At 63.0% G+C, this 24,558-nt stretch overlaps 1 protein-coding gene across 2 annotated transcripts; it reads right to left on the bottom strand.

Moving 5' to 3' along the window:
* Window positions 1-2,997: 2,997 nt before the first annotated feature.
* ADSS1 (adenylosuccinate synthase 1) lies at window positions 2,998-21,475 on the bottom strand. Of its 2 annotated transcripts, none has more exons than XM_082617037.1 (13): window positions 21,194-21,475; window positions 14,229-14,331; window positions 11,250-11,312; window positions 10,426-10,476; window positions 10,132-10,198; window positions 8,851-8,958; window positions 8,680-8,761; window positions 8,035-8,161; window positions 7,427-7,581; window positions 6,567-6,691; window positions 5,011-5,108; window positions 3,455-3,604; window positions 2,998-3,382 (listed from the first exon to the last, which is right to left on the bottom strand). In XM_082617037.1, the coding sequence occupies exons 1-13, from the start codon at window positions 21,383-21,385 to the stop codon at window positions 3,330-3,332; spliced, it is 1,374 nt and encodes a 457-aa protein (XP_082473163.1). In that variant the 5' UTR covers window positions 21,386-21,475; the 3' UTR covers window positions 2,998-3,329. The 2 variants fall into 2 exon arrangements, with proteins under 2 accessions (XP_082473163.1, XP_082473162.1); XM_082617036.1 differs by having other exon boundaries at window positions 3,484-3,604.
* Window positions 21,476-24,558: the final 3,083 nt, after the last annotated feature.

Genomic DNA, 24,558 nt, shown 5'->3' with positions numbered 1-24,558 from the left:
GAGTAATTATCATCTCAGTTATGTAAGATGGTTGTATGGTTACTCTGAGTAACTTTTAGATTGGGGTATAATTTACTTACAGTGCGGTTGTGTGTATTTACGCCCAGTGGAATGCCCAGATGGTATATGTATAAAATTCTGCCAGTTACGATGACCCCGTCACCCCTCCCGCGGGCAGAAGTGACCATTGCTCTGTTTTCATCCCTACAGGGACGCTGCCGTCCTAGAACCTCACAGGCTCGGTCTCATTCTGCATGTGCACCTTTGTGTCTGGCTTTTTCCATCAGTTCGATCCGAGACCGGCCACCGTCCTGCACCCCTCAGTGGTCCATTCCTTCTGTTGCTGAGTGTATTGTGTGTGTGGATGGACCACAGTTTGTTCACCTGTCGACTGACACCTGGGCTGTGCCAGGTTTGGGCTCTGATGAGGGCAGCTGCTCTGAACATTCTCGTCTAAGGCTTTTTCTGTACATTCGTGGTCATTTGTTGTGGGTCAGTGCCTAGGAGTGGAATGGCTATCTGATGGTAGGGTAGATGAATGTTAAACTTCTGAGCAAACCGGCAGCTTTCCAAAGTGTTTGGGAAAACACTTTTTTGTTGTTTTTGTTTTTTTTACATTTTGGCCGCGCCCCCGCGGCATATGGGATCTTAGTTCCCCGACCAGGGGTCGAACCCTTGCCGCCTGCGGTGGAAGCACAGAGTCTTAACCACTGGACCGCCAGGGGAGTCCCTGGAAAAACACGTTTTATCAAACAACGTTATCAAATCACATACTTGTCTTTTATCCACGTATTGACTTGCGACCACTGTGAGCTTATCTACAGTGGGGCTGTGTTACTGGTGCAAAGAGGAGAGAGCACCTTATTCTAACTACTCAGACCCCCACAACATCTGATGCTGAGAAAAGGGGGCCGTCTATCCTAATCTCACCCAGAGGACACAGCCTCCCGTCCCTGGGCCGCACGGGAGTGAGGAAGCTGGTGCCAGGGAAGAATGATTTCCCCTCCAAATTGGCGTCTTTTCACCTTGTATAACACCTGCAGATACTCAAAGACATTGCCTGGGGCTGCCTCCCCAAGATTTTGTCCAGAGATCAAAGGAAAGAACAACTCGTATTCGAGTGGATAATTTAGCAGCTACTACATAATATAGTGGCTTTTTGCAGCTTTGTAATTTAAATTGCAGGTTGAGCTTGCCAAGCCAGGAGTGCAGCTTTTTATGCAGAATGAAATGATTTCTTTGGAAAATGCCTACTCTGGTTGATTGCCCAAAGCGTGCATCCCTCTGTCGTAGCAGGATAGTCATGTGGTCAGGAGAAGCACAGTATCCCCGGGGGCAGGGAGAAGAGCTGGGCTCCACCTCCTCTTTCCTTAAGGACTCACCCTGCCTTTGGCCTCTCCTTTCGTCCCTCTTGCTCTGTCGTGGAAGGAAATAATTCTTGGGAAACTCCAAGATCAGTTTCTGCCGGCGCTTCTCACCTGTAGCCCTGCTGCCCGAGGAAGCTGGTCCACACGCATGCCCCTGACATCTTTCAAATTGCTGAAGCCTGTTCTCGGCACTGTTTGGAAAAGTTCGCTGGCGGGTGTGAAGCCACACACCCAGTCTGTGGCCCTTTCACCCAACATGCTGTCACATGAGTTTGGGACTCCGTGGTGCAAGCCGGTGACACCGGACCCTGCGGAACCGCCTGGGGCCGGCAGGGTCCATGGGAAGCAAGCCGAGTTGGCAGCGGCCCAATGTCAGTGAACCCAGCTGGCATCCTCAGCTCTAAAAAGCTAGGATTTAGGGCTTCCCTGGTGGCGCAGTGGTTAAGAATCCCCCTGCCAACCCAGGAGACACAGGCTCGAGCCCTGGTCTGGGAAAATCCCACATGCTGCGGAGCAACTAAGCCCGCAAGCCACAACTACTGAGCCTGTGCTCTAGAGCCCGTGAGCCACAACTACTGAAGCCCACGCGCCTAGAGCCCTCGCTCCGCAACAAGAGAAGCCACTGCAATGAGAAGCCCTCGCTCCGCAACAAGAGAAGCCACTGCAATGAGAAGCCCGTGCACCGCAACAAAGAGTAGCCCTCGCTCGCCGCAACTAGAGAAAGCCTGCACGCAGCAATGAAGACCCAATGAAGCCAAAAGTAAATAAATAAATAGTTTAAAAAAAAAAGCACATAGGATTTAAGCCCAGCAGACTCTAGGTCTCTCCATATGTATAATCCCTTCCCTCTCTGAAATGATACCAAAAGACCTGTTATTTTTCTAAACCTACCCCAAACTGTGAAGGGTTAAGGAAGCTACCACTCAGCTTCCGGTTGAGCAGACTGCGGTAGGCTCTTTGCAGCTTCAGCCAGTTGAGAAGTGGCTTCCTAGCCCAGGGGACTCAAGAGGGATGGGGCCAGTGGCTGTTCCACCGAAACGGAGGGGACTGATGGTTGCGGGGAAGGGCTCGGGGCGCTAGGGTGAATCTGTTGAAGTGTTTAGTTCTGGAAAACCTGTTTAATGCCCGTGGTCTCTCTTCCCTGGGCTGGTTGCATTTTGTGGTCTGAGCAAACTCACAGCTTGGCTTCGTGACACGAAAATGTGTGTCAGGGATTCCCGGGTGGCACAGTGGTTAAGAATCCGCCTGCCAATGCAGGGGACATGGGTTTGAGCCCTGGTCCGGGAAGATCCCACGTGCTGCGAAGCAACTAAGCCCGTGCGCCACAGCTACTGAGCCTGCGCTCTAGAGCCTGTGCGCCTATGCTCCGCAACAAGAGAAGCCACCGTGATGACAGGCCTGCGCACCGCAACGAATAGTAGCCCCCACTCGCCGCAACTAGAGGAAGCCCGCGCACAGCAACGAAGACCCAACGCAGCCAAAAATAAATAAATAAATAAATATATTTATTAAAAACAAAAGAAAATGTGTGTCACCCAGACTGCTGATGCGGCAAAGTGGCGCCTTCCAGCGTTTAAAAGTCAAAATGACGACGACAAAGTCAGAACAAAACATGCACTGCTCACTACCGTTCAGCGGCTGTCGGATTTGTTTATTACTAAACGGCTCCAACCAGGCATACAACCATGTGACAATTCACGTGCCATAAAAGGTCTCTGTTTTGAGCGCGTCGGCTCATTTGAAACAGCAGGATTTTTAAAAATGTACCCAACACTGGTTTTCAGATGTTTCAAGTTGTTGTAGAAATCAGTGGGTGGAGCCGAAGGCTTAAAGAGAAATATAAAAGTACAGAAAATAGTTTTCAAATCTCTTTGTATACGGCGTTGGTTTTGCTGGCTGGGAAAGAACACTACTGTGGCTGCTGGCGTGGACGTGGCCTGCCGGGATCAGCTCTGTCTTTGTCTAAAACAGCTGGATCATCGAATCTCTGGATTTGCCAACACCAACCCATTTCACTGAAAGGGAAAGGGGAGGTTCAGCCCAGGGCGCGGCGGGGAGAGGGGGCAGCCAGGGCTCAGGGCACCCACCTGCCACTCCAACGTGGTTCTCCACAAACCGGATATAGCTCTGGGCCTGCGGGGGCAGGTCCTCCCACTTCCTGGCGCCCGTAGTGTCTGCCTTCCACCCAGGCAGCGTCTCATACTCCACCTCCACCTTCTGCAGAATCTCCTGGTTGGCTGGGGACACACAGGGCCGGGGTGAACCACGTGCTGCGGACAGTTGCTCGGCCACGGGCCCGGGACCCCCAGCCTGGGGTCCGCTTGCCCCGGGGCTCAGAGGCGGGGAAGGCAAGCCGCCCTGCTTGGTTTACTCAGGGGGTGGGGGTGGTTCTTGGACACTGGCTGTACCCCTTCCAGCCCAGGGGACATGCCACCCTGGACACGGATTCACTACGCGCTCTGCTGCAACATCCACAGCCATCATGAGAGGAACTCTGAGGCCCCTGCTTGGAAATTCTAAGGGGATCCAGGGTCCTGAAGTGTCAAGAGGTCCTACAGGATCTATATCCCCCTCCTCGGGGCAGGGACCCCACTTGGCGGGGATTCCAGGGCTACAGCAGACACCAACCACCCCTTATTGTCAGCAGATGCTGCAAGGAGCCGTCCACTGCAAGGGCCCTGGATGCGCTCCAAGTTCAAATGCTCCCCTGGGGTCACATCACAATCCTGCTGCGGCCTCTCAAAGCTCAGGGTCAGTAGGGCTGGGGCACACTGGCCGAGAGGACGCACGGGGCTCCCACAGCCGCTGGTACTGGTGGGTGTACACACGTGCTGGGGGTGGGGCAGCGGGGGGCAGCTCGCCCATGGCCACTGGTGAGGGTGGGGTCACGTGACCCCGGTGCAGATGCACAAGTAACTGTGACCCCAGGAAAACAGCACTGCCTTTATGCTTTTTAAAAGAAAGGATGCTTGCTTGGTCACAGAAACTCCAGTTAGAACCTTAAAGAGTCTAATCAAAAATGTATGTTTTTTTAGGTCAAAGTCGTCTTCCTATTTTTTTTTTTTTTCTGGTACACGGGCCTCTCTCTCACTGCTCTGGCCTCTCCCGTTGCGGAGCACAGGCTCCGGACGCGCAGGCTCAGTGGCCATGGCTCACGGGCCCAGCTGCTCCGCGGCATGTGGGATCTTCCCGGACCGGGGCACGAACCCGTGTCCCCTGCATCGGCAGGCGGACTCTCAACCACTGTGCCACGAGGGAAGCCCCTCGTCTTCCTATTTGCCCAGAGCTTTGAGCGCCCAGACCTGACGTCAGCTATTTCAGGTGAGTCCCCTGCTCCCGGGAGGTGGGCCTTGACCCCAGGCACCTGAGGGTCCCCCAGGGTCCCGGGGTCAGGCCGGTCCCTCTGAGTCCCTCTGAGCCCTTCCCAGACCATGGATGCCTGGCAACTGCCCCAAGGCCCGGCCAGGCCTCCCATCGGGGTGAGAACCTGCCACAGACAGAATCGGGATGAGTCTTCCAGACACGTACTCACCCCACGTGTTCAACACGTACACCCTGTCCCCTCGCCCCAGAAACCACGGGTCACGTCTGTTACCAGGTCCCGCGAGACAGGCCAAGGACAGGAAAGCCACTGTGCTCGCACCTGGGAAGTAGGGGATCCGCTTCCCGCTGAGCTTGTACGCGATGCCGACTTTAATCTCGTCCAGGGCGTCCAGGATGTCCACCTTCGTTAAGGCCAGCCTGTCCAAAACCACAGCGAGACGCTGAGTAGCGGTCAGCTACGCCATCATTTCTCCTGTCTGGGCTCCACCCCTCGCTTCTCCTCTACTTGCCAGGAATCGAGAGGAGGATGGAAAAGGCCGCCTATGGCCAGGCTGGAACCCAGCTCCAGCCACCTGGCCCACCTGGCCCTGAGCACCCCATGGGGACCCCAATCTGGCGGCCTTGTCCTTTCTGCCCTTCTCACGGCCGCGTTGAGGGTCTGGGCATGTGAGCCTTGGGCCCGTCCATGCCCCTCTGACCCGGGAGACCCCGAGCCTGGGCCGAGACCACTGGTGCCCTTGACATCGTCCACCCGAGGGTCTCCCACACCGTCCGCCCAGGGCCAGGGAGCCCGGGCTTCACGCAAGTTTCTCCCTTTCCTTTTCTCATCTCTGCACGGCCAGGCCTCAAGGGCCTCTGGGTGGGTGTCCCTGGGTTTCCCGAGCCCACGTGGGCCACCGTGCACGGCGCCAGTGCCCTGACCCGGGCTGGGCCGTTACCCTCAGGGCCCCGGGAGGCTGCATCTCCCCGTTTTGCACACAAGGACTGCGGGCCGGGGACCTTGGACACCGTGTCCTTGGCCACTTCGTCCCTGTGCCTCCCGCGGACGGATGGCCCACACACGCCGAGCGCGGCTGTGGTAACTTGTGGGCCGTGTGCTGTGACAAGCGTGCACCTCGCACCCTGGCCCGTCTTTCTGGGGAGGAAGCAGCAAGTCCTCCGTTCGCACGAAGCCCCTCATTTCCCAGGGCGAGGTCTGAGCTGCTGAAACCACAACCATCACCCAGAGCAGCCCGGCTGCCTGGTTGGTCTCGGGGGCACTGTGGGGGGCCCGCCCTGCCCCCCGGGGGTGCCGCTTCGGAGGAGGGGGGCTGCTGCTCCCGGCCCCCTCGGGGTCATCTTCCTGTCCACAGCCTCGCAGACCGGGGCCCCAGAGTGGGGGGACCTGCGGAGGTGCCCGAGGGACTGTACACCCGGCGGCCGCACTCCAGGACCAGCGCAGGCTGCGCCCCTGCTGCCGCCTCTCTGCGGGGCCTCGCGAGCTTCAAGTGTGGCCTCTCCTGCTGGGGCTTTGTTCTGCCCCCTTCTTAGGAGCCCAGTGTCACCCTGGGGGTTTGGGGGAACTGAAGTGACGGCGTTTGCGCTGGCACAGCTAGTGGGGGAGCCCCAGCCCCGTCTGTGCTCAGAAGGAGGTGCAGGGTTGGCCGCAGGGCCAGCTCCAAGGTGCCCTGCGTGGGCCTCCACATCACCCCACTGTGGCCTCGCCGTGGAGAAGGGTCTCCCTCAGGTGACATCACCCTGCGTGGGGAGACGGTGGCCCTGAGCCCCGATGCCCAGCTCCCCTGCTCCCATCGTGTCTGGGGACTCAGGGGCGGACCCCGGGGTGGAAGGGCACCCGGGGGGCTCAGCAGCAGATGTGCCAGAAGTGTCACTTACGCGGTGAATCCGTTGACCATGTGGGCGTATCTGAGGATCATCAGGTCCAGCCAGCCACAGCGTCTCTTCCTGCCCGTGGTCACGCCCCACTCGTGGCCGCGGCTCTGCAGCAGGTCCCCGATTTCCTGCGTGGGGACAGAGAGGGCCCCGGTGCCACGGGAAAGGGAGCCTGTGCCCGGCTGCCTGGCGCTCTCAATCATCTCCTCTGCCCTCCCCTCCGACCCTCCTGCAGCCCCTGGCGATCACCCCCCCTCACGCCTGCTTCCCTGGCCCCCGGCACACCTGCCCCAGCTGAGACCCCACAGGTAGGGCCGCACTGACCAGCACCTCCTTCTTGGGCCTCGCGGGCAGGTGAGGGTGGATTGACCTGGCCCTGCAGCTGAGCCTCGGGCAGGTGTGTGTTTATTTCTCAGGGGTCCCTATCCCTATCCCTGCGCCTCATCCAAGCCCCTTCCCACTCTGGCTCTCAGACATCTGCCCAGGACAAGAGTCTCGGGTGCTCGCCAGCCATGAGGGCACAAGGCCAGGTGAGAGGAAGGCCGGCGGTGTCCTGAGCTTCCAGAAACACCCACGAGGCTGGAGAGCAGTTTGCTGGGCGGGGCGGGGGCGGTGCTTCTGGCCCTGCTCTAGCTTGGCTGAGACCAAACCCACGGGGGCTCAGGCCCCCAAGGACGAAGGTGGCCTGTGCCCCCGAGGATGGAGCAGAGACACAGCTCTCGGTGCCCTTCCCGAGACGAGGGGCTCCACTGTGTACGGCCACGGCGCGGGACGGGGCTGGAGCGGCAGGCCCCTGCATCTCGTTAGCCTCCCCAGGCCCCTCCACCAGGTGCCCACGCGGTTCCGCGGGGCTGGGGACTCACGTTGATCTGCTCAGTGGGGAAGGCGCCAATGCCCACGCGTGTGGTGTAGGCCTTCACCACGCCGTAGACCTCGCCTATGTTGTGTGGGGGGATGCCCAGGCCGGTGCATACGCCGCCCACCGTGCAGTTGGATGACGTCACAAAGGGGTAGGTCCCTGTGAGACAGCCGGTCAGGCCCCCACCCCGAAGATCACCTGGGCCCAGGGGTCCCCCTTGGCAGGGTCTCCAGGGGGACCATCCCGGGGGAGTGGCCGGCACAGGGTGCAGTGGGTATGAGCTAGGCGGGGAGGGGAGAGGGTCGCTCGGGTTTGGACGGTGCGTGCCTCCCCTGCCTGCGCCTTGCGGCCTTGGGGCTTCGGTGCTGGTGTGGCCCTGGGTCAGGGACAGGGTGTACAGAGGCCCACGTGGGGCAGCTGGGGCCCCGCCGGGCTCTCTCGCCCTCCCTCCCTCCCCTCCAGCCCAACTTCTCCCTCCTCCCCTCTCGGCTGAATTTAGGGAAACGAGGCGGGTAGGTTTCCTGGGCGCGGCCAGCAGCGTGGCCATGCAGGGAGGCCGCACCACGCCTGTCTCTGAAAGGCGGGGTTTGTGGGGATGCGGCCGGGACGTACCGAAGTCAATGTCCAGGAGGGCTGCGTTGGCGCCTTCCACGAGGATTTTCTTGGGGGCGCCGTGGAGCGCCTCGTACATGAAGTAAACGCCGTCTCGGACCATGGGTCGGATCCGCTCCGCGAAGCCCTGGGGGAAGGGGGAGGATGCAGGAACTAGGGTGTCCACCCAGCGCTGGCCTCCTCCCCACAGCCTCTCTTTTCCAGCAAACTCCCGCCCAGCGAGGGGCTCGGTCTGCAGATATCCCCGCTCGTCCCGCCCTGTCACATTTACAGCCCCAGACGAGGCTGGAGGAGCTGGGGTCCCAGCCCTGGAAACTTCCAGAAGGGCTCTGCGCTGACATCCTCCTGTCTCCCGCCTGCTCCTGCTCCAGACAGACAGGGTCGGCCTCCGTCCCCCAGGACATCTGGGGCAGTTTCCTCAGAGAGGAGGCAAGGGCCCAGGCCATCAGGGGAGCACCCAGCCTCCTGAGAAGACCATCGTGAGCGCGGCTGGCCAGGGGGTTCCCACGGGAGGCCCATGGCCCCCAAGCCCAGTCCACCTGTGATAATGCGACAGGTGCACTGCACGAATGTGCACGGACCGTCAGTGGGACGCAGACCCTCGGCAGGGTCGGCCCTGCTGCCGAGGCGCCCAGATCTATCTACCTTGAGCTTTTTGAGTTGACCTTCAACATCTATTTCCAAAGTGGGGAACATGGACTGGTGCTGATGGGCCAGGTTCTTGAATCTGCAGAAGCGACAATGACTGAGACCCCTGGCCCCCTGGAGCCCACCTCCCTGGCCAGGCTCCCCTGGGGTCACGGACAGGTCAGATACCGGGTGGAGAATTCGTCGAAGTCCGACAGGAGGTCACAGATGCGGAGGCCCGTGCGGGCCGCTTTGGACGAGTAGGCTGGTCCAATCCCCTTCCTGGTGGTGCCGATGCTAAAAGACAGGCCACAGGCTGTGAACTCGGGTCGCCCAGGCCAGCCTGCCCGGGGCCTTGGGGAGGAGCCTGGGAACACAGGTTCCCCGGCCAGCCCCTCAGGCCTCAGTTTCCAGCCTCATAAATCAAGGTCGAGCTGGGTGACATCTGAGGGTCCCTCCCAGCAGCAGCACCCGGGGGTCTGGGACGGCCATGAGAACCACAGGACACCTCATGTGGCCAGCTTCCAGGGACCCGGGGCTACAGTGGTGGCACCCGGGTCTGATTCCCAGCCCTGACCCTCCCCTACCCACCCTCTGAGGCCCAGTGCCCAGTGGTGCCCTCCCCGGCCTGTCTGCCTTCTGCCCTGGCTTCCCTCTCGCCTGGCACGGAGGCTGCTGCTCCGGGACTGGAACCCAGCTGTGCCCATCCTGTACTCTCTGCCCGCCACAGCCCAGCCAGGCTCAGCATTGCCACCTACATGTGGCCAAGCCCTGTGTGTGTGCGTGCATGTTTGTGAGTGCATGTGCTCCTGTGAGAGCACGTGCACACCTGTGTATGAGCACGTGCGTGTGGAATGTGTGCAGTGCATACCCGTGCGCACTTACATGTGTGCCTGTGTGTGAGCGTGTGCCGTGAATGCATGTGGTGCACGCACATTTGTGTGCAGACATGCGTGCACCGGTGTGTGTGTGTGTGGATGTGCGGGGTACATGCATGTGTACGTACGTGTGCACTTGTGGGCAAGTGTGTGCAGAGTGTGACTGTGGGCAGTGCAGGCGCGTGTGCACGTGTGTGTGAGAGGCAGTACTCTGGTCTGCTGCATCCTTGTCCCGGCTTTGAGAACCGTCCCTGGCACCTTCTAATAAACATCTCTGGAGAACCAGTGAACGGCCACCGAGAGCTGGTGGGCAGGACGAGGTGCCATGACGGAGCTGTGGTCAAGGCTGGCTTGCGATCCCAGCAGGGGTGGGGGACGCAGCAGGTGACAGACAGCACGGGAATTCCGCGGGGTGGTGGTCGGGGAGGACGGCGCGGCCCCGGGGAGAGGCGGCTCACTTGGGCTTCAGGGGGGTGAACCGACGGGCACCGTCCTTGGGGGCTTCGGGTGGACGCACGCTCCCCACCCCACATGCCCCCAGCTCTCCATCCGTAGACTCGAGGGCCACGAGCTGAGTACACGCGCTACTCACTTCTTGCCCTCCTGGGCCTGCCTCTGCACCTCCTGGAGCCCATCCACCGCCTGGTGAAAATCGAACACTGCCGGCCGGGCCGGCGGGGGCACCACGAGCAGGAGAGACAGACGGTTACAGGGCCTCCGGGGACGCACTGGGGTCCCCCGGGCCTCAATCTCCCCATCTGCCAGTGGGGGCAGTGATCCCAACCTGGCACCCCCGGAAGCCCTTGGAGAAGGCCTGGGGGAGCCCCAGGCCATGGTGGGGATGGGGGCGTCACTCACAGGTGGGCAGGGAGGGCCTGAGACTCACCGAGGTGGGCCCGGTCAGAGATGATGAGCCTCTTCTCCCAGTCCTTCAGGCCTGCGGACACGGCATGTGGTTGGCCACGGGCCACAGAGTCACCTCCGGTTAGCAGCGGGCCCTCCCCGTGGTGGCCTCTCTGGGGGGGGGTCCTGGGCCCTCCCCCCGGGGACGTCCACCCACGTCTCCACGGGCGAGCCTGTCTCCCCGTGGGGTCTCCGTCCCGGCACCTCCTGGTGCCCGCGTCCCAGGGCCAGGGTCCCACTCGCTCTTTTCATGCCTGCACTGAGCCCTGAGGCCGCGGCTGTGCTTCCTCCACGGCATCTCAGGGCTGCTGTGTCATCAGCTTGCCTCTAAACAGCCACTGAGGTCCCACTTGCCCAGATGCCTGGCTGGTGGCCTCGGTCACTGCCTGCCAGCCTCCTGCCCCTGAACAGCCCCCAGGAACCACATTCTTCCCTGCTCGCATGGTCGGTCCAATGGTCCCCAGTCTCAGCCTGACATCAGGGTCATATTCCAGGTTCCAGGGCTCCTTCCTGGACAGCCTGGTCTTTATCTCCCAGTGCCACCTGTCCCCAGTGTCATGAAAGCTCCCCTGCGACACTGAGGCTGTGGCCTGGAGCCAGAGTTTGGGGCCTCTGGACTGCCCGCTCCTGGCTTCCTGCACAGGCAGAGCCAGCAGGCCCAGGCAGCGGGCCAGCCGTGGAAGCCGCCCCACCTGTCCACCTGCCGCCGCCCTCAGGAGAAACCACATGGCGAGCCACCCGGCAACTTGGCCACTGGGAACATGCACGTGTCCTGAGCGGGGCGGGTCTGCGGGAACACGGGCCTACCTTTCTTCTCATTCTTTTCTGCTTCTTCGAACAAGCCTGGTAAGTGGACAACCACTCCGTTGCCTGCAACACACAGACACAAGACTGAATCGTATCACGGACGCGGGGGACTTACGTATAAAACAGCACAGGGACTTCCCTGGCTGCCCAGCGGTTAAGACTTCACCTTCCAATGCAGGGGGTGCGGGTTCAATCCCTGGTCGGGGAGCTAAGATCCCACATGCTTCATAACCAAAAAACCAAAACATAAAACAGAAGCAATACTGTTAACAAATTCAATAAAGACTTTAAAAGTGGTCCACATTAAAAAAAAAAATCTAAAAACAAAATCAGGGACTTCCCTGGTGGCCTAGTGGTTAAGAATCCGCCTGCCAATGCAGGGGACTCGGGTTCAATCCCTGGTCCGGGAAGATCCCACATGCCATGGAGCAACTAAGCCCGTGCGTCACAACTACTGAGCCTGCGCTCTAGAGCCCGTGCTCTGCAACAAGAGAAGCCACCGCAATGAGAAGCCCGCGCACCGCAACGAAGAGTAGCCCCCGCTCGCCGCAACTAGAGGAAGCCCGCGCACAGCAATGAAGACCCAATGCAGCCAAAAATAGATAAATAAGTTAATTTTAAAAATAAAATAAAATAGCCTATTTTTAAAATAAATAAAAACAAAAACAGCATGAAATTCGTGCTCTCATGTTCATTGCAGCATCGTTCAAAATAGCTAAGATGGGGAAGCAACCCAGGCGTCCATCAACAGAAGGATGTGGTTCATCCACATGTTGGGATATTATCCAGCCTTAAAAAGGAAGGAAATTCTGACACAGGTGGCGACATGGATGAACTTCGAGGACACTATACAAAGTGAAATAAGCCAGACGCTGAAGGACACATTCTGTATGATCCACGTGTACGAGGTCCATAGAGAAGTCAAACTCATGGAGACAAAGTAGGGTGCTGGGGGCAGGGGCTGGCGGGGGGAAGGGGGAGTGAGTATTAATGGGGACGGAGGTTCTGTTTAGGGAGACGATGCAGCTCTGCAGACGGATGGTGGTGAAGGGCCTGCACAACGACGTGAACGGACCTAACGCTACTGAGCTGTACAGTTAAAAATGGCTAAGATGGTCGATTTGTATTAGGTACATTTTATCACAATAAAGTCAACGGTCAAGTCAAAACAAAAGCCATCATGAAGCATTTACAGAGAGCAGATCAGTGGTTGTCGGGGGTGGGGTGGGAGGGGGGAGGGGAAACTCCTCAGGGGGAGGAAAATGTTCTAGAACTGAATCATGATGGATGTACAATCGTACCCTCACAGGGGTGAACTTCATGGTACGTAAATTATACCTCAGTAAAGCTGTTGTGTTTTGTTTAAGTGGCATGGAAATGGGAAGGCGGGAGGTGCGGAGAAATGCAGCCTCCAGCCGTTCCTGGGACCCAAACAGGGCCTCGGGGGAGCCACGCTTCCCCATCCACGTAAAACTGAAGTAGGGTCTACAGAGGGCGGAGGTTGAGGCCACGGAAGGGAGGGGCTCACCAAGGTCACGAGGTCACCGTGGGCCCAGGCTAAAGCCAACGCTGGCCCCTTCCTCTAAGACCAAAACCAGCTGGGCAGGGCCCCCCGCTGCCTTCCTGGGAGGAGCCCGTCTCTGAGCACCGGGATTGGCCGAGGGACACGGGACATGGGTCCAGACGGGAGTGACTCAGAGACGATGCAAGCCACACCGAGCACAAAAGGTCACCTAAATGCCACGAGTCCTGAAATGACCACGTGGCTGGGCCTGGGGGAGTGACCCGGGCTGGAGGGGCAGCTGTGTGAGTGCCAGCTCCGTCTGCCCTTGCTAAGGGGCTTCCCGCCGCCGTCGCCGTCTGGCCGCGCTGACCGCCGAGCTGAGCCCTTGCCCATGCTCCCCGGTGACCGCTGGCCCCCACCCACCCCCAGCTCCTCGGAGACTGGGCAGAGCGCCCCCTGGTCGAGCGGTGCCTCCTTGGCTTCGTTTCCCTCCCAGAGGGGCCCGGGGCCCAGCACCCGAGGCTGGCGCTGAGCAGCTTCCTGCAGCAAAGCCCCCGCCCCGGGCGTGGGGTCCCGGGTGAGCTGGCGTCCTCGCCGCCCCGTCCTCACCCACGGCGGAGGCTCCGGGAGACCCTTTCCTCCTGCTCAGCCTGACTGCCCACTGCCCCTGCGGCCCCTCTGCCGCCGTGTCCCTGGGCTCCCACGCAGGGCAGACCCCCTGCCACCGCCGGGCACACACCTGCCGCGCCACCCCGGCTTCCCAGCTTCCCAGCCAGCGAGGGGGCGGGGCAGATAAGTCACGAGTGTGGGCCTGCCCAGTCGTGGAAAGAGCCAGAAGTTAAAGTACCAGAAGCTGCCAGCGCGTGACCCATGGGGGGAGGGGCAGCAGAAGGCAACGGGAAGGGGCCCGGGCAGGCCAGGAACAGGGGAGCCAGGCCCGACCCCGCTCGCACGCTCACTTAAGGACACGCACAAGAGCACGCACACACAGTACCTGCACACACGCACGCGCTCACACTCATGCACCTACGCAGACTCATACACATGCACACTCACACGTGCGCTCACCCACACAGGCACACAGGCCTGTACACACACACTGCGGGAGTCTGAGCGCTCAGGGGAGCCTCCTGCACTCTCCCTCCCTCTGGCCCAGGCTGGGTGGGGTCCTGGGCTCTGGGAGGGGCTCTGAGGACAGGTCCCGGGTCAGAGGCCTCTGCGAGGGCTCCCGCTTGAGGCTGGGACCGTGAACCTCCCGGCCCAGGGTCGAGGCCCCGGCTGAGCAGGTTATTCCCTCCTGGCCAGGAGCACCTGGTCCTCACGCTGGGCAGGACGGGGTGGGGGGCGGGGGTCCAGCCCAGCTCTCCGGCTGCGTCCAGGCCTCACACCGGGCCCTTGGGCTGGACGACGTCCCAGGTCTCTCCTGCTCACACGCTCAGGATCCCAGGCGGGGGTGGGGCGGGGCGGGCACTCACCAATGAAGGACATGGCCTTGGTGTTGATGATGCCGCTGGGCAGCAGGTGGAAGTCGTACTCCTTGCCGTCCACCACCACCGTGTGGCCAGCGTTGTTGCCCCCCTGGGTACAGAAAACAAACTGGCTCAGCATCCAGGAGCCCGGGGCCTGGACCCACCCTGGGAAGGCCTGCCCGGCAACCGGCCTCACTCCAGGCAGCTCTAAATGCAGGCGCTCAGGAGCCCCCTCTGGGCTGCCCGGGGTGGTGGTCCTGTCCCCCAAGGAGTGTGACGTGCCGTCCATGCTTGGACTTGGGGAGTTTGGTCCAGTGGTCGGCTCTGATGCACGTCTGGAGTGCTGGGTTAGGGCCCTGCTCCTGGGATGGGCTGAAGGGGCCTGGCCAGGGGACTGGGTCCAAGAGAGGGGCTGGCCCACACCCAGGACCGTCACGTGCTGATGCTCCAAGGAGGCTGGCTAGTGCAGCCTCCGAAGCTGCGGACACACTCAGAGCCCTGCCTGCCCTGCCCATGAGTCCCTCTGGGGGTCCGTCCTCTGATGCAGGAATGAGGGGGCCCAACCATCCCGGGAAGCAAACTCAGGCCCCCACGGCCCCTGCTGCCACACAGCCCGAGCTCTGAGGAAGCAGCGGGCGGGCCAGACAGCACAGCCCCTCTGCGGCCGGGTGAGGGGACTGGGTGCTGGCATGGGCCAGCAGGGCCAGGGCCCCTCACCCTCTCAGCAGGGACCCTCCCTGGGGCCTGTGTCTCCCACCTAAGAATAAAGAGGGAAAAACCACTCTGAGGCTGGCGGGGCTGAGTCAGGGGAGCCAGGGGAAGGCCCTGCCTTTGAGGGGCACCGGCCTCCAGTCCCAGTTCCGGCCACTAGCGGACATCGCGGGCCCCAGCACGTGGGTCCCCAGAGCCAGTGAGCAGGGCCCGGGGAGGGGCACATTCCGGCTGGTGCCAGCGGCTGTGGGCCTGCCCTGGGGGGCCCGCTGTGTCCCCAGAGCCTCGGAGCCCAGCCCGCCTCCACCTTCCCGGCTAATCTCCTGCAGAAGCACACGTCCATCTGCGGAGGCTCTCCACGGCTGGGCCTCCACCCTCCACGCCCCGCCGTCCTCCAGCCTTGTGGAGGGGGCCGTGGCTGCTGGCAGTGAGGGCTTCAGCCCCCACTCCGCAGGGCCCGGCAGGGTGGGGCTCCCCCCATACGAGGCCTCTCCTTGCCCCGTCCAGGCAGGGCTGAATGAGGGCGGCCTCCTTCTGCCAGGAGCACCTGCTCCTCAGGCTGGGGATGGATGAAACTTACACGTCTCCTGGGCGCCCCCACTGAGATGGCCCAGGCCGGGGGCGCAGGCGCCAGGAGACCCGGCCAGGGCCTCTTCCCCCTGGACCTCACCGCACCCCCGGGTAATCTAAGAAGCGAGGCCAGAGCCCAACCTCACCCGCAATACCCCTTTCGCCCTGGGGCTCGGCCGCGATCTGTGCCAGACGGCTCCACCACGGCCCGGCTAGGAGCCCCTTCCACGGGGGTCCCCAGACACCCCAGCGTTCCGCTTGTCCAACGCACGTGGGGAGGCCTGTCTGGCCTGACACGGGGGTTGGAGGACTTGGGTGGGTTTGCCTCTAATCGACTCCTGGGGTCGCTGCGATGCTGCTGTGCGTCCCCGAGGCCCTGCTGCGAGACGGTGCCGGGTCCCTCGGCTCATCCGCCCCCGAAGCCGACGACCGCTGGAGGCCAGCCTGCCGTCTCCACAGGTGCCCCGAGCCAGGCGGTTGGCTGCGGGAGCTGAGCGCAGGCTCTGAACAAATGACGGGGGAAGCAGAAGGACAAAGGGCACGACGCGGGGCTGGGGGCCAAGGAAGGGGGCCCTGGGAGCAAGGGCAGGCGGGCGGGCGGGCGGTGTCAGGCCCCGGGGGGCTCGGATGCAGACTGTGCTGGGGGGTGAACCGGGGGGGCCGCCACGGAGGGAGACAGGGAAGGGACCCCAGAGGGGCTGCGGGAGGGAAGGGAGCTGATGCTGACGTGGTGTGGGGGGCAGGGGAGTAGGGCGGTGGGCTCAGCCTTGACCATCTGAGTCACCGTAACCGACGGGCCCCGGGTTTGGGGGTCAACTGTGTCCCCCCCCGAGACCCCCGTCCTCGCCCTGCCCCTGCCTCGGTACACGTGCAGTGAGTCCCCTCACATGAGGTTCTCCGCGGAGTTCACACCCAGGGTCAGGTTTCCCGCCGTAGGCGGGTCAGCCTGCGGTGTGTGGCCTCCGTTCACAGATGGGGAAACTGAGGTCCCAAGAAGGGAGTTTGCAGCAGGGCCCAGGCTAGACCAGATGGCAGCTTGCAGATGCTCTCCCCGTATGCCAGACACTGCCCCCCGCCAGCCGCATCCTGCCTGCCTCGGTGGGGGTCCAGACGGCTCGCCTCCCTCCCCTGCTCTCAAGTGCCCAGTGCCAACGCCAGCTGGCCTGAGCACACACCACATTTGTTTGGGGTAAACACCAGCGCCTAGGAACAGGCGCAGGCCACTGTGGGCCTGTGGGAGGCAGATGACCCCTGCTGGCTGCAGGGCCCGGGCATCAGGTCACAGTCCACTCCCAGGGGCGTGAGCCAGCCCTGGACGCTGAGCTCAGGGTCTGCTGACCCGCAGGGCGCACCTCCCAGCAGCTCTGCAGAGGTCCAGGTGACCGCCCCAGAGAGACCCCCGTCTGCCCTCTCCTGGCCGCACAGTCAGGGGGTGAGGTCGGGGCAGGGACACCCCACCTGCCCTCCTAAGGCTCCAGCCCTGCAGGCCCAGCCCGGCTGCCTCTGCAGGGCCTTCGCTCCTGGGTGGCGCCCTGCCTCCCCATCCCTGGGTGGGCAGGTTCCGGAAGCTCCATGCCTGGGGCCCCGCAAGAGTGAGCTGGAGCTGGCCTCACCCCTCTTCTGTGTCCCAGGGGGACCCTCAGGGCTCTGCCAGCCTCCAGGTTCTCCCCTCCGTGATGCAGTTTTGGGTCAGGCACAGCTCTGAGTCCCCAGGGATGCTGAAGCCACCCCTGTGGCCTGGCCGGTCACTCAAACTCCCTGGTGGGTGCTCCTGCCTGTTGCTTCCCTGGCAGCAGGGATCTAAGAAAGGGGGGCTCTCTCGCTCAGGGACACAGGAACGGGGCCAAGGCCAACCCACTGGGGCATCTCACCAGCCCTGACCCTGCCTGCCTCTGCAGGTGTCCTTCCAGCCCACCCTCTCTGGGGGCCAGGGAAGAGTGGACAAAGACAGCAGAGAGGGTGAGTGCGGGGCGACAGTGTCTCAGAGGCTGTGAAGCTGCTCCCACGCCGCCGGGTGTGGCCATGGGCGGGGGAGGAGGCCTCTGGGCAGCGACAGTGCGGGTGTTATCAGGGGCACGTACAGCACGCAACAAGGGGCCGGCTTTCCGGCTGGAGACCCTTGTGCACTGCACTCCCCACAGCAGGGTCGGGGTGAAACCAGGGAGTGCACGCGCCCAGGCAGCCCCCAGCTCCTGTGTGTCTGCTCTGCTGGCAGGCTCCTGCCGTTCATTCGTTCACCCACTCATTCACTCACCCCCAACAGACCTCCTCTGTCCCATGAGGCACTGGGGTGAGGCCTGGAGGGAGGAGGGCGCGGGCTCCACGTGGACTGGGCGACCCTGCGGAGGCCCTCCCCCTGGAGCACTGCCGGGGGGCCGGTGTCATGGGAGGGTGTACACGTGGAAGGGGGGCTGCTTCTGGAACACCACCAGGTATTTTCCCCACTCTCCCTCCCCGTCGGAGGCTCCTGGACTAGCCTGGGGTTCCAGGTGAGGCATTTCCCAGTCGCCCTCCCGGGGAGAGGGGACCCAGAGCACCAACAAGCCGCAGGACGCAGCCCCCAACGAGTGAGACCACCGTGCCCATCGCCACAGCCGCCTGGGAACTGACGGTGGTGCTCCCCCAGGGAAACCCGGCCGCGCCCTTGTGCCGAGCCGTCTTACTGCCCTTGGAAGGAGGGGAATCTGAAACCCTGCCCAGTGCGCGAGAAGGCCTCGGGGTCCTGGGCGGGGGCCGAAAGCCTGACGAAGGCAACTCTGGGAATGGAAGGAGGGCTGGCACCGAGGCCCGACGGCCAGGCCAGGTGTCTGGGCTCTTAGGCTCCTATTTGGACCACGGAGGCGGGGGCGGGGGTGGGGCGGGGGGGCCTGGGGGGGGATGCCAAACAGCAGGAAGGACGCTCAGCACGGAGCCCAGGGGAGGGGCGGGGACTCCCAGGGAGCGAGCGGAGCCCTCGGCCGCTCGGGCCGAGGGTCCCTGCAAAGAGCAGAGGGGGCATGAGGGGCCAGCGCGGGGAGGCCGCTGACGGATGGGCTCCGGGGTCTCTGCCGCAGCGCTGCGGCAGTAGCTGAACCAGAGAGAGGAAAGGGGGAGGCTGCGTGGCCATCCCTGAGCCCAAGGGGCTGGGCTGCGAATGAGGAGAGAAGGGAGCCAGCCCTGGGGCAGACCAGGGACCCAGGCTGCAGAAGGGCTGCTGCTGGTGGAGGGCAGGGCTGCGCACCCTCCACTCGGGGAGAGGGGAGGCTGCCAGGAAACGGGTCCTGGAGTCAAAGACAACAGCAGGAGGGGCCTAAGGCCTGAGTCTCTGGACCGTAAGCAAGGTCTTGGGGGTCTTGGGGTGCTTGCTGACCACAGGCCCCAAACCACTGAGATGGGAAGAAATGAGGAAGGCCGCTGGGGGCACGGGTGGCTCTGGCCCCAGGCCGCCTCTGGGCAGGAGGAAAGTGAGTCCAGGTGAGCCAGGTGGCCAAAGGCCACCAAAGGGCTTCCCACTTGTACCAGAGCCAAGACGGAAGACAGGCCTGCTGGTGGCAGAGGGTGAGCAGAAGCAAGACCAGAGCCGGGGACCAGGGCAGCCACGGGGGTGGCAGCTGCCACTCAGGACGGCCCCAGGCCCAGGTGACAGGCCAGGGGACCCTTCCGGCCACTGGGGCTGGCTGGCTTTAGCCCTTCTAGGCAGCCACCCAGACGGGCCCCAGCCCAGCCCCGCCCATGCCCTGCACGCGACTCCACCGCCAGCTGCCCTGGCCCCTGGCTCCCGAGCTGGACCAGCTCCTGGGGTCAAGGTGCAGTGTGAAGGCTAAGACTCTGGGCTTCACGCATACACGCTCTAAGTAAAAGCAGCCTTCCCAGGGCATGGGCTGGACCCTCCCCGTGCCAGCCGCTGACGCCCAGCGCTGTTGCCATGCGGGTGTGGCACACGTGAGGGCCCATAAGTGCTACTTATTCCAACTGCTCAACTTTTCTGAGGCCCCGCCTCACCAGCTTGTTTGGAGGCTGGAGAGGAGAAGCCACAGTGGGCTCCCAGGACAGCTGGGAATTATTCCCACATGTTGCAGAGCAGAGGCCTGCAGGTGGAAATGTACTGATGTCAGTTGGAGAATATGGGTGGGGGAGAGGGTGCCTAGGGGGCCCCCCAGGTGGGTGGGGGGTTCCAGCCTGCTCTGCCCTTGGCTGGTCCTGTCCAGCGACGGAAGAGGGCAGGGCCTGGCCTGCTGACCCAGGTGGTGGAGCAGGGAGGGCCTCATTCCAGAACCATCTCCACAGCCAGGACATCCCGGTGGCTTCAAGATGAGGGCTCTCACGGGTACCTGCAAAGCCCCGAGGTCACTTCAAGGAGGGGAGATGGCCACAGGCGGGTGGGCGAGGCTGACCAGAGGTGGCAGGTCACACGGAGGGCCCTGGGCATCATTGCTGGAGCAGACAGGCCCCAGGAGGGGATGCCCTGAGCTGGAGAGGGAGGAGAGTGGGCATGGACCACGTGCCCGGCTGCAGGGTCCAGGGGAGAGGAGTGGACTTGCTCGCCGTGGCTTAGGGCAGAGAGAGGGTGGGAGACTTCTCACCACCCCAGGAAGCACCTTCCAGGAACCCACTGTCTGCGTCAGGCAGGAGTGGTCCAGATGGCAGCGTCTTCCCCAAGCCCGGCATGCTGGCCTCCCCTGGGGCGCCGGAGCCCCAGGCCACCTGGCGGGAGCTCAGGAATGAGTCCACAGAGCCAGGGAGGAGGAGCTCAGAGGGCATCCCTTCCTCATTTTTGGCAGCACTCCCGCCCGTGGCTGCAAACCTTGGCAGCACCAATGCATGCACCCCAAAGCTGACCCCTGTGCGCCCCGAGCTGTAAGTCAGCCCATAGCAGCAAGCGTGGCACGGGGCCCCAGGGGACTGCCCGGTGGCAGTCAGGACAGACGGGGTGCAGAGAGCAGCCCTCAGCCGGCAGAGGCCCCGCCCTGGGCCCTCAGGGGAGAGAGCTTGTGTCTGGCCTCCTGGCTGGCACTGCCAGACACGGGGTCGCCCCAGCCGTAAGTCCGAGGCTCCCTCCTCTCTTCCTTGTCCCTGCTCTGCCTGCCGTCAGGACCTGGCCCGCTGTCCTGCCCTGGCCTCTGCCTCTGCTTGGCTGACCCTCCAGGGCCACCCCTCTCAGAGGGGCCTTGCTCGCTTCCACTCTGGGCTCTGGGCACTCAGCCTCCTCAGCGTGCACTGACCCCTTGTGGTCAGCCAGCCCAGTCCCAGACCCAGACAGAACCAGGAAGGGAGGGTGTCTCCGTGGCCCTCAAACCACTGGGAAGCTGGGGTCCCCGCCCCCCACACTGCAGGGCCCAGTGTCACACCCACGGCACACCCCACCCCCTGAGGATCCGGTGTCCCCAACTCAGCGACTTGTATTTATAGCTCTGCCCCTGGCCCACTGCCCTGGGGGGGGTGGGGCTGGTGGGGAAGGCGGGGTCCCTGGGGGAGGCAGTGGGGGAGCGAAGCGTGTGCTCCCATGAGTGGCAGGGGGTTGTGAGTGGGTGGTGTGTGCGTGTGAGTGGGCGGGGGTGACGGCTGGGAAGGGTGTCCCGGGAGGGGAGGGGTCCAAGAGGCGTGTCCCGGGAGGGCTGGAGGGCAGGGAGGACAGGGTCCGTCTGGGTCCGAGGGGAGGGGAGGGGGGCTCGCTGGGCGGGTGGGGGAGGGACCCGGCGCCCGGCCCGCACCTGGAAGCGGCTGATGATGTCGGCGTCCGTGGCCAGCAGGTCCACCACCTTGCCTTTGCCCTCGTCCCCCCACTGCGCGCCCAGCACCACGGTCACCCGGGAGCCGGTGGTCGCCGCCTCGTGCTGCAGCCGCCCCCGCTTGACGCCGCCTGCGGCGGGGGTCCGGTCGTTGGAGGCTCGGGTCCCCGACATGCTGGCTCGGCTCTTCCGCTGCGCTGGGCCGCCCGAGAGCCCGCGGCACCAGTGCGCCGCGCCATTAAAAGGAACCGGCCGGGGCGGTGGGCGGGGCCGGGGGCGGGCTCTCAGGCGCCGTGACGCGCCGCCGTGACCTCCAGGCCGCCGGGTCCCGCCCCGCCAACCACCCGCGGGCCGGGCCAGGGTTTGGGGGGGTGCCAGGCCCGGCGGCGCGCTACGGGGTCCCTCCACGCGGCCAGGCCGGGGGAGCCCCGGGAATGCTCTTGGGGGCTATCGCGCTCGCCTTCCCCGAGGCGAGGCCTGGACGCCGCGACCCACCCCGCCCGCCTCGCTAGGTCCAGGACCTCGGCGTTCCAGAAGCCGAGGGGGTCCCCTCCAGGGCGGGAGTGCGGTTTGCCAAAAGGGAGCTGCGTCTTTGCGCCCCACTCGGGGTGTTCGGGGTGCGCACCTGCCCCGCGGTGAACCCGGGTTCTCCAGACTGGCGCGGGCGCCCTCTGGTGGACGCAGAGAGAGGACAGAGTGTCTCCCCCACCAACGTCCCCCCTCCCCTCGCCCTCCCACATGGGCAGGGGCCCCGGAGTCTGGCACTGGGCACCCTGGTATCACAGGCGGGCTAAATCCAGGAGCCCGGCTGCCCTCGGGTGTCAGGGCCCTGAGTCCAAGGAGAAGGGACGGTGCTGTCAGGCCACCTGGTTGGGCACTGGAGCGGCCAGTGATGCTCCCAACTGCACTGGGCCGGGGTGTCTAAGAGGCCCCACCAGACCTCCTCCCTGCCCCAGCCTGTGCAGGGACTGGGTGCCCAGAGAGGGTGCCCCATGTTCTGCTGGGCTCCTGTGTTCCCAGCTGAGGGAACGCCTGCTCTACCCTGCCACATACACACCCTAAGTGGACTTGGGCTTGGACACGACTGGCCCTACGGGTCGGAGAAGGGGCGAGGGATGGGCCCCTGGGGGTAGGAGTGCCCCTGGGGGGACTCTCAGTGCAGAGGGGCCTGGAGCCTGTCCACTGGCCTCTGCCCAGGGCTCAGAGAGCCACTGAGCTCCCTGGGCTCCCAAGCCAGAGGCAGGGGGCCAGATACTCCCTGGGAGCAAGGGAGTGGACCCTGGGCTTGTCACAGACCCCTGGAGAGTCAGTGCTTCGAGTCCCAGGACTGCTGCATCTGCTCCTCCGCCCCCCTCCCCACCCCTGCATCCTCCAGCCCCCTGGGCTCCTGGCCAGAGCCCTGGCTCCGACCCTAGGCAGGGCCCTTGGCCCCTCTGTGCCCCAGTCCCTCTCCTCGCACATGGGGACACCGGGGGTTACACGCAGGGTGTGAGGCCTCCCTGGATGACAGCGACGGAGCGGGGGCGGGCAGCACCCCTCCCCCCCCCCCACGGCCTTCTGTGGGCCACCAGCCCTGGGAATCGGCTGGAGCAGGGTCAGGAGGGCCAGGTGCCAGGCTCTGAAGCCACCGAGGGCTGGGGAGGCTGAGGATGGGGCGAACCGTGGGCTGGCAAGGGGGGGCTGTGGCCAGGGGGGCGGAGTGTTTCAGGGAGTGAGGGCGTGGGAGGCTGGCTGTGTCAACAGGGAGGAGGCGGGATGGTAGCGGGAGGGACCAAGAGGGTTCTGGGAGATTTCTTTGTTGTCTCCGGATGCAGGAGTTGAGCTTTAGGATGGCCCCAGGAGCCCTGGAGAGGAATTTGCTGGAGTCACGTCAAAGGGGGCTGGTGGTGATGCTTCTCTCTGTCCACCACTGGGTGGTGCTGAAGGCCCCAGGCGGGGACTGCTGGCTCCGGGCCCTTCCTGCGGGAGACCGGGGCTCTGGGCCAGCAGGTGTGAGATGGAGGCTCACGGGGGCCACGGGGACACCATGGGGGTACAGACGGGCTCTGCAGGGCCAGACGCTGGCCGGGGCACCAACTCCTCCAAGCCCGGGTCTATAAATAGCCAGCAGGCCTGGGGGAAGTCAGGCTTTTCTATAAACAGCCCTGTTCAGGCCCAGCAGCTGGGGCCCTGCCAATCACATGGCCCAGCCCAAATTAGAACCACCCCCTGCAGAAGCACACAGGCTCGGCTGCCCAGGGTTCCCACTCTCTGGGGCCACACATCAAGGGACCTCACCTTACGTCATACGTGGTGCCCCAGGACACAGGTGCCCCTGGAACTTGAAACAGTGCACCGGCAGGAGTGAAAACTGGTGCAGCCGCTTTGGAAAAGTTCGGCAATTTCTTAAAAAGGTGAACATAAACTTGTCATACGACCCAGCCATTCTCATTTTAGGAATCTATCCCTGAGAAATGAAAACACACAGGCAGCACACACGTGTTCACGGCAGCGCTGCTCACAAAGCCTCACGTGGAGACCACCCGAGCGTCCACAGACAGGCGAACGGATGAACAAAACGTGGTCGGGCCACAAAACAGAACATTTTTCAGCCACACGGAAGAACGGAGTCCTGACACACTACAGCCCGGCCAAATCTCAGAAACATGCTAAGCCGGTCACACGAGGCCACTTACTGTCTGATCCCACTTCCACAAAATATCCACGGAAAGCCAATCTGTAGCGACAGAAGGTACTTTAGTGGTGGCTGCGGTTGGGGGAAGGGGGAACGGGGAGCGGCTGCCACATCGGGAATGCGGGGACTTTGGGGGCATGATGGAAATATACCAAAAGTGGATCACGGTGATGATTGCAGTATCTTGTAAATCTGCTGGAAAGGTAGCTGAATTACATACACTTACAACAGGTGAGGTTTATGTCTGTAAATTATGGCCCCGTAGAGCTGTGCTCATCTCACCACTGTCCTGCCCTTGCCCCTATTCTAGGGGCTCTGTGGGAGCAGGCAGGGCCCCTCAGGCCCACCCCTCCCGCTGTCCCCCCTCCCGATCCATCCACCTGTCCACCCATGCACACAGCCACCTATGTGCTAATGTAGCCATACCCTCCTCTACCCATTTACCCACCCTCTCACTCCCCCCACCTGTCTGTCCTTCCCTTCCTCCATCTACCCGTCTGTCCATCCACCTGTCCATCCATCCACCCATCTGTCCATCATCCATCCATCTGTCCATCACCCATCCACCCGTCTGTCCATCATCCAACCATCCATCCATCCATCCACCTACCCACATCATCACAGCCATTGTGATCAAACCACATTCACCCACGGCTTCTGAATACAATGTAGT

This window comes from Mesoplodon mirus (genome assembly GCF_964341445.2).
Source record: "Mesoplodon mirus genome assembly, chromosome: 4".
NCBI classification, from domain to species: Eukaryota; Metazoa; Chordata; class Mammalia; order Artiodactyla; family Ziphiidae; genus Mesoplodon; species Mesoplodon mirus.
This window is presented reverse-complemented; position numbering and strand designations above follow the sequence as displayed.

Excerpts from the sequence above, each read along its gene's own strand:
- ADSS1 (XM_082617036.1), bottom strand. The coding sequence starts at position 21,385 with ATGTCGGGGACCCGAGCCTCCAACGACCGGACCCCCGCCGCAGGCGGC. Across the intron at positions 6,692-7,426 it reads TCCCCACTGAGCAGATCAAC|GAAATCGGGGACCTGCTGCA; the intron begins GTGAGTCCCCAG and ends GTCCCCACGCAG. Across the intron at positions 5,109-6,566 it reads ATGGTCAACGGATTCACCGC|GCTGGCCTTAACGAAGGTGG; the intron begins GTAAGTGACACT and ends GGTTTTGGACAG.